Genomic DNA, 8,637 nt, shown 5'->3' on the forward strand with positions numbered 1-8,637 from the left:
AGCACCCTGCGGGGATTTGCTGCCTCTGCTGTTTTCCCGGGTCCGTTTCGGAAATGCAAGGCAAGGAAGGCAAGAGCTGGCCGCTGTCTGGCCGGGCGACGCAGCGGCGGTTCCCCGCTCCCGTGAGGGGAGCGGGCAGGGGCGGCGCACGCACGGCGGGGCCGGGGGATGCGTGTGCCCCGCACCGCGCGCCGCTTGCCTCGCCACGGGCGGAAGGGACCGCGTGCAGGTGCAGCACTCACGCTCCGCCGTGTCGCACACCCCACTCAGGTCTGCCAGGGACACCTGCACTCGCGCCCTGTCCCGGCGGCCCCCGGCAAACACCGGCGGGGCAGCGCCCCGCAGAGGAGCCGCCGGGCCGGGCCGGGCCAAGCCTCCCCGGCCACAGCAGCGGGTTACGTCCAGTCAGGTTAAACCGGGCCCTTTACCGGCCGTCACACCAGGGCAGGGGGCAGCCCGAGCCCGCGAGCGACGCGGCTGCAGCTGCGGCTGCAGCAACTCGCGCGCCACGGGCACGGCTGTCCCCTTTCTCCCCTCGGCGTCCTGTTCCCAGAAGACTCGCATCGCTTCGGAGAAGGGCCAATAAATAGCCTTTATTGACTCAGGCAGGTCAAGGGCAGCCCGAGCTGAGCAGCACCCGTTACCTTCCTCTTTTTCTTTCTCTCTCCAAACATGTGGGTCGCTCACGGGCTCCCCGCAGAACTGGGCCACAGGGCACAGCCCCTTCTCCCCGCCCCGGGGGGCCGGGTGTGCCAGCAAGGCTACTCCAACATTCAAGGGGGACCCTGGGCCAGGGCTCGCCCCAGTCCTCCGCAGTGAGCAGCTCGGCTGAGCAAGGAGCGGAGGGGACCGCATTCAACAATACCGGTCTATGTGCTGGGCTGGACCCCAGCACCTAGGAAGGAAGTGAATGTCTGATATCTGGGGTGGTCCAGGTTTAGTTTATTTCACAGACAAGTTCATCACCAAAAGAAATTAAATACCCTTTTTTCTTTTTTTAAACAATGAACAAATATGTACAAAATATGAACAATATGAGGTATAAAACCTTTTGAAGCAAAGTATATACAGAGGCACATATGTATACAATAGGCACTATCTTCCCACTGCCAGTGTAGGCCTGGCTGTTCAGGCAGCAGCTGATGTCAGTTTTTCTCCTGCAGTAGGACCCTATGGCTTGTTACATTTTCTTACAAAACATGGGAAGTAAATTATCAAAAGGACAAAAAGCAGCTTTAATCACAAAATATATTCTCTAGAAAAAAGAATCAGACAGATTGCAAGGCAACATTTCAAGGGATCTCCAATTCAAAAAGGCCTTATATATATATATATAAACAATGTATGTATTGTTTATAATACAAAGTAAAAACTAACATTTACAAATGACTTGTAATCTAAACATTATGTCATGAAAAAGACCATTGGAGGTGTTATGAGTGGAAAAGCATCAGAAGATAAGATAAGGCACTTGATGGGAATTATAAAATTCTTCTCCATTCATTAAATATATTTCTGTGCTGGGTGGGGGGAGAAGCTTTTAACAAGAATATTTAAATTAATTAATTAAAGCTACCTACACATACAGAGGAATTCATCCTGCAATCCACACTCACTTCTACCTGAAATATTTGGGAGTTCTGCCTGACTGCACAAGGGTGACTGGACGGGGTATAAAAATCAGTAAAGACAGAATGTAGTATTATATTCCAGAGAGAACATTAATCGATGTACAAATATATCTTACAAATTAAATACAAAACATGGACCTATCCCTTTAACCAAAATAAAGATCTGCCCATAAATTGATTGTCTGCTGTTTTCTTGGTTTTAGATTTACAAAACTAGTCACTGTGGTTTTCTCAGAGAAATGATGAACGTTGTCTTCTGTAGCCAAACATTCTTTAAAAGTCAGCTCCCTTAAAGTGCAAGCTGAATCAGGGTTCATTCTCAAGTGTGAGCCCATTAGTGGGTAGAATTATAATAGCCTTTATCATCTTCTATGTCCACTTCTTGATCAGAATCTTCTGAGATTTCAGATTCAAGGTCCTCCTGAGAGACAGGTGAGGGGGTGTACTGGGACCCATCAAGAGAGACATCTTTATTCTTCTGCTCAGGGCTCAGACAGCTCTCTTGCCTTTGATCACAGTGACTATCCACACTTTCAGCTTCTTCCTTTTTGCTAGCTTGAGGGTTCTCCTAAAGTCAATCAATAAAGAAACCGGCTTTACACCAAAATATGCTCAGCATAATCAGAAGACCTAGGAGTCTAGGCCATTTTGGAAGTCAACATTCATTTATTGAGGAGTTTTGCACTGAGGCTAGAAGTTTGGTGCATTCTCAGGTGAGTATAGGTTGTATCCACGTCCCTAAAAACATTCTGTTCCTTCACTTGTTAAATTCTTAAGGAAATGCATGTGTGCAGCTATGGGACTTCTTACTTATAAAACTTTCTTCCTGGGCAGATGGAATACCATCTAGGAAAGATAAGCTGTGCTGGTTCCAGTCTGATAAAGAACTGAGGCAATCATAAACAACATCTTGCTCCCACTGAAACTACTAGTTTTGTCATGGACCCAACCCCCATGCAGTATTATGGTTACTTCAAATATCTCCAAGGAAGAGGCTTAGATCAGGAGCATTTAAAAGTGTGTTTTAAGATAATAACAGATTAATTCTAAATATGTACAAGGATCATCTGTGTCTTGTAGTCACTACGCATCTTTCATTAAAAGATATATCTTCCTAGGACAAAACTACCTTTGACTTAATAGGAGCAGATGAAGCCCATCCATATTATAAAGCAGCAAATGGAAAAATTACTAATCATCAAGTTGTAAGGCTAAAATTTAACATTAAAAATTGCAAATGTTAAAAATGAGCCTTAATGTAATAAATAATAGTCCTACTTCCTGATCCTGCTTCCCCCCCAGGGACAAGGCTTGTTTCCTAGCCAAGTAAAAGCACTCAAGGCTAGGTACCAGGGCCACAGGTGATACATGACTGCGTAAAAAGAAGGATATTATTTAAAATGTCCATGATTTCCACCAGCATCTCAAGATATTTCAGGGAAATCAGGCCACTACATGTTTCACAGATAAAATGAGTTCACTCAGAATAAACATCTCTGTAGCATAAGGACAAAACTACATACGCTAAGCTTTTAAAATTTAAACTAGATGAAGGAACAGTTTAAACTGAACCAAAATGTTCATATTCCAAAACACACCCAGCATTATCACACAACAATGAGTTTTTAATTAAAATATGAAATCCTAACCTTTTCTGAAAAACAGCAAGTTTTTTAAATGCCTTTACTTTGTGGCTTTTTCAGCTTTCTCATTTCTACCCAGATTGTTAAGTCCTTTATCAGACAAGGCAATGAATGCTGAGCCAACAAAACACAGCAGGCCCAAGCTCTTTTATTTGCAAAAAAAAGCTTTACTAACCCATGTACAATTTTTATGAATGGGAAAAATTGTTGCAATAAGACTCAATCTACCACTCTTTAAGTAACTGACTCCAATCTGCCTGAATTCAAAAGCTGTTTAATTTTCCTAACCTTCAAATCAATAACCAAAGTCTATGTGTATTTGTTTCCCAAGAACTACAGAATACATTTGCCTGTTTATTATAAATGAGTAAGTAAAAGGGCCAGTAAATATTCTTCTAGAGACAACTATCTAAGTCGTTTACTGACAATTACTTATCTTCTCTGCCTTAATTAGATAAACAACATATGGGTTTACAAAACAATTAGCCTGGAGTTTTAATAGCTGGTATGTGAAAACCCAGGCATAATTGATATAGGAACTACATTAGGAGCTTTTAACATTAGTGCTGCATCAACGAGCCATCCTGGATTCCAGCATGACTATTTGCCTTTTTAATCAAGGTGAAGAGGTTAAACAGCCTTTCAGATGACTTTTGCATACAATCTGGAATAGGTGATCACTTATGAGATAAGGCAATTAAAATAGTATTTATATAGAAACAGAAACAGCCCTGTACCTGCTTTAGACGTCTCCATTTTGCTCTGCGATTTTGAAACCAAGTTTTGACCTAAATGACAGGAGAAAAACGCAAAAAGGTTGGCACGTGGTGCAGCCCACAGCAGCTCCAGCTGGACCAGTTTACCCTGGTAGCAGAAGCAGCCAAAGTAGGGCCAAAAGCTACTGTCTGCCACCTCCGTGCAAATCCAGAGTGCCTTGGGGGTTACTTTGGATTTGCACTGGTGTGGCAGCCAGCAGGAAGTGGGAAGCTGCTGGTCCCCAGTGTGGCTATCAACCTACTCCTGTCTAACAGAAGGAGCTGCTACAAGGTGTTCAGCTCCATCTCAGCCAGTGGAAGCAGTGTCCCCAGCTGCCAGGGTGGCAGAATTGCTTCCTCCTTGGGGCACAGCAAGGCGTCCTGGGGCCTGCATGTGTGCAAGCTGCTGGGCCTCACCTGCCTCTCACTGAGCTGCAGCATCTTGGCCAGTCTCTTTCTTTCCGGTGGCGAGAGGTACTTCTGGGTCTCAAACTTCTTCTCAAGTTCAATGGTCTGGTCATTGGAGAAGCGGACTTGCCCCCCTTTCCTTTTGTGCAGCGGCCGCTGGATGAAGGGGCTCCAGAGCAGGGGCTTCCCTGCCAAGAGAAGCAAGAAGAGCGGTCACTGGTGTGCCTCCTGCAGGGCAGCCTGGCTCAGCCCGGAGGTATTGGGAGCCGGTACTTTGGTGCTTTTGTCCCGGCTGAAGCCCTGGGAGTGACAGAAGCCTCTGCTGCCCCCCATGCACAGCCCACGAGCTGCCTTTGGCCGAAACACTAAGGCCCTTCCCCAGAAGTCCAGGGTGGGCTCGGGGGCCAGATCCCAGGCTCTCTGGTTTCAGGCCACGCAATTTTTTTCAGACTTCGTTTTTGATCTTTCGCCTCCTCTGATTTTTACATCAGTCGAACAGAGACCAGTTAAAAGCCACTCTAAGGGCTATGGCAACATTTCCGTCAATGTGTTTCCTGTTGGTCTATCTCGCAAAGAAAAGAGAAAAAAACTGTGCTTCCTTCTGCTCTTTCACTGCAATACCCCCAAGTGACTGTCTTGCATTCTCTGTGCAAATGTTTGCCCACATGCTAAACAGAGCTCATCTCACATCACTATCTGGGGGCTGCAACCACCTGGGGGCAGGGGGACCTTCCACACGAGGGAGCAACATTTCTTTGGAAATGCCTGTAGCAGAATCAGCATCCGGCACTGCCTTATCACCCTCACCAGATTGGGTCATCACCCCCACTGCACTGCAGATAAACACCCAATCCCTGTAGCTGCGGGAGACCTCCAAGCGGGAAGAGGGGCAGCTGGGTCTCAAGATTACTTGGCAAGCAAACATGAGCCGTGCCAGGCTTTGTGCGGTGTGTATAGCAAGGGGCGCAAGGACTGGCACCTCCGGGAGCCTCCCCGGGGCAGCTCCGGCCGGTCCGGAGCTCTGGGGCCAGAACCGTTGAGTCACCGTGCTTGCCTTGCTGCCTCTCCCCTTTGAAACGCGGCATTGTTTTTCAAGATTTTGCTTGCGTCAAGCTTTAGTAATTCTGGTGCAAAACAGACTCAAAAAATAGGAAGCAACTGGTTATTTTAGCTGTCATAAAGTCACATCCCACACAGAGGAAATGAACAATATCAGAAAAACGGATCCCGGCTATCAGAAGTCGAGTGTTTCCTGAATTTGTCTGTATTGAGGATGTCGATAAAGTAATCAGCAATGTGCACGACTCCCGGGGAAGAGCCTGCTTCAGGCAGCCAGGAAAACACTTAACAGCTTCTGAAACCAGATTTACTCCTATCGAGAGCTCAAGGTTTCCTGTATGAACGGAAAGGGTCAGCCTCTTTCACTGCACAAATTTCGTGAGTCAGATCCAGTTTTGCAATCACTAAGAACCAGTGCTGCAGCTCTCAGTGCGCGGAGCCGGGGCATCCCGCCGGCGATTCTGCCCCGCCTCTCGCGCCCCCCGCAATCGGCCTCCGGGCGCCCGGGGGCACCGCAGGAAAAGCCCCAGATGTGCGGTGCGATCTCCCAGGACAGTGAAGCCCCCACCAAACCCGCCCCCGGCCCTGCCAAGGACATCCTCGGAGTCGCTCGGCGGAGGGAAAACAAATCTGAGTCACCAGCGGGTGCTCGCCGCGGTCTGGCCTCCTAATTTACTGTAAATCAGACCGGGGCCGGAGAGAGTTTCAATGACTTCCAGTCTCCAGCCCGGGGCCCGACCCGCCCTCCCCTCCCGGGCTGCGAGCGGGGCGCCGAGGCAGGGCTTACCCAGGGGATCGTGCCTGATCAGGGCGTGCGTGTAGTCGGTCACGGTCCGGGGGAAGGGGTACAGGGGGCCCGCGTACGTGCTGCTCCCGTAGGTGGCGGCCAGGGCGGCGGCGGGGTGCGGGGAGAAGGCCGGGTGGATCGGGGTCGGCTCGTAGATGGGGGTCCTGTAGGCGGACACCAGGCTGGTGAAGGAGGAGTTGGGAGACGGCAGCGTCGGCGGCGCCGGCGAGGGCAGCGGGTGCGGGTGCGGAGCGGGCGGCGCGGCGGCCCCTCGGCCCAGGATGTCCTCGATGTAGAAGGGCGTGGGGTGCACGGGCTGCAGCACCGGGGTGGGCGCGTACAGCGGCACGCTCACGGGCATGGCGGCGGCCGCCGGCGCGGGGGCAGCGTGCTGGTACTGCATGGCCCCCCCGGCCCGGCCCGGCCCGGCCCCGCACACGCACGCTCCCGCGCCCGCCGGCCCCGGGCTCCGGCTCGTGCAGCGCCGCGGCACGCAGCTTCTCTGCGCTCCGATTACCCCTCAATGGGTTTCTATTGGCGCTGGGCGGGGCCGCATGGTCCGTGTCCCCTTCCTGCCGCCGCGGTGCCTAGCCAATGAGCCCGGCCAGGGAGGGGAAGCCGCCCCCCGCGGCCACCACTCCCCTGCGGCGCCAATCCACAGGCGCGGGGCGACCGCCGCGGGGGACGGGTGCGGCGGGGGCTGGCGCTGGGGCTGCTCCCCCCGGCCGGCCCGGCCCGCCACCCCGGGACCGGCAGCCCGTAGCCTCCCGGGGCGGGCGCGGGGCCCCGGGGCGCAGCCCGGCCCTGCGCAGAGGTGCTCCCGGTCCGCGAGCCGAGCGATGCCCCGGCGCGGGGGGCCCGGCGCTGCGCGGGCAGGGGCCGGGCCGGGCTGCGGCGCCCTCCGGCCGGCGTGGCAGCGCGGAGCCGGGCGCCCCCGGCTGCCGCCCCACCTACCTCCGCCTCCGCGCCGCTGCCTCCAGCCGCTCCGCTGCCCCCGAAGCCCGGGGCCGGCCCGCAGCCCGGAGGCCTGGACTTGCGGAGCCCGCTTCGCCTTCCGGAGCGACCTCCTGGCCCTCCCTCCCCGGGGATATGTGCCCGGCAGCGGTGCCTCCGCCGGCCCCCGCTTCTTGCCACGGGCTCTTTGCCCCCGGCAGGGCAGTCAAGGGCTATGTTCCGTGTCAGCAGGCCTGGTACCACTCGCACCTGAGAAACGGGGTGATTATTAATGCATGGCTGCAGAGGGGAATTTCCACCCCTGGAGCGGATCAAGCTGTCACTTCTTTCCCTGATACATCATATGCATATGCATGTACACACGCATCTCCATCTCCATCTACGTGTGTATGTGCACACGGGGACAGCCCAGACCAGGGGCATCGAGCACGGATGACTTTGGAAGGGCAGGTGCTGCTAAGGAGAAGAGAAAACCCTGGGTTCAAGCCCCAACGAAGAGCTTAATAAGAAGGCTCAGAATAAGACGAAAAGGTGTTGGTGAAACAGAAATATACTTTTAATAATAGAGGGGGTTTTATATTGTTAACAAATGCCAAATCTCCCCTTTAAAGCCTGTGCTTGTGTCTTGTAAACATCAGGTACACTTAGAGCTAGCTGACAGGTTTGATTATTTTTTCTCTGTTAATTCTCCCAGGCATTGCATTTTCCAAGCGGCTTAGCTAATATTTTCATCTGGAAGTGTTGGATTTGCAGCTTGATTTATTTAATAAACGTGCAATAAGCCGATGACCCGTTGCCCTTTAGAATAACGATGTGCATGATATGAAGCAACAATATATTGGGTCCCGTAATGTTTTACAAGCTGTCGACTCAAAATCCTGAGAACAAGTTTAAGCAGAGAAAACCCCGAGGTATGTTGTATTATTGGAAAACAAATAAATTGAGGAAGAGATTATTCTGTTCTGACTTTTATTCAAGCGATAGGCCTTGTTAAAGGAAGTTTTAATGGCACCGTTATTGCATTCCACCACCACTGCATAATCCCCAACAAGGAAAACGAAGCACTTAATTTTGCAGTTCTACAGCACCGCCCCTTGCAAATGCATTGTTAGACCTCAGCCGTCTCTTTTCTGTAGTTTAAAAACTATTAAATCCACATTCATGAAATGTCACATTTACTGAACTACATAATTTTTTAATATCACTGGTGTACGTTTTATAGTTGATTTTATTACTTTTATAGCCATTCGGGGCTCTAAAACCCGGATTTTTTTCAGCGTTGTCTTTATAATTTTTTCACACAGTCAGAACTAATAAAATCGAACAGTTGTGACTTTTTAATGCAAGGGGTCTCAGCGTTTCAATATTTTCACTCTGCTGGATACTGAAAGCAATAAAAA

The 8,637-nt window shown here is 50.9% G+C and overlaps 1 protein-coding gene across 2 annotated transcripts; it reads right to left on the reverse strand.

Moving 5' to 3' along the window:
- Window positions 1-926: 926 nt before the first annotated feature.
- On the reverse strand, window positions 927-6,841 carry HHEX (hematopoietically expressed homeobox). 2 transcript variants are annotated; one of them, XM_090058128.1, is made up of 4 exons: window positions 6,284-6,841; window positions 4,447-4,625; window positions 4,012-4,062; window positions 927-2,199 (listed from the first exon to the last, which is right to left on the reverse strand). In XM_090058128.1, the coding sequence occupies exons 1-4, from the start codon at window positions 6,684-6,686 to the stop codon at window positions 1,966-1,968; spliced, it is 867 nt and encodes a 288-aa protein (XP_089914254.1). In that variant the 5' UTR covers window positions 6,687-6,841; the 3' UTR covers window positions 927-1,965. The 2 variants fall into 2 exon arrangements, with proteins under 2 accessions (XP_089914254.1, XP_089914255.1); XM_090058129.1 differs by lacking the exon at window positions 4,012-4,062.
- Window positions 6,842-8,637: the final 1,796 nt, after the last annotated feature.

The sequence above is a fragment of the Crocodylus siamensis genome, chromosome 7 (genome assembly GCF_052110815.1).
Source record: "Crocodylus siamensis isolate JL-2025a chromosome 7, ASM5211081v1, whole genome shotgun sequence".
Taxonomy (NCBI): domain Eukaryota; kingdom Metazoa; phylum Chordata; order Crocodylia; family Crocodylidae; genus Crocodylus; species Crocodylus siamensis.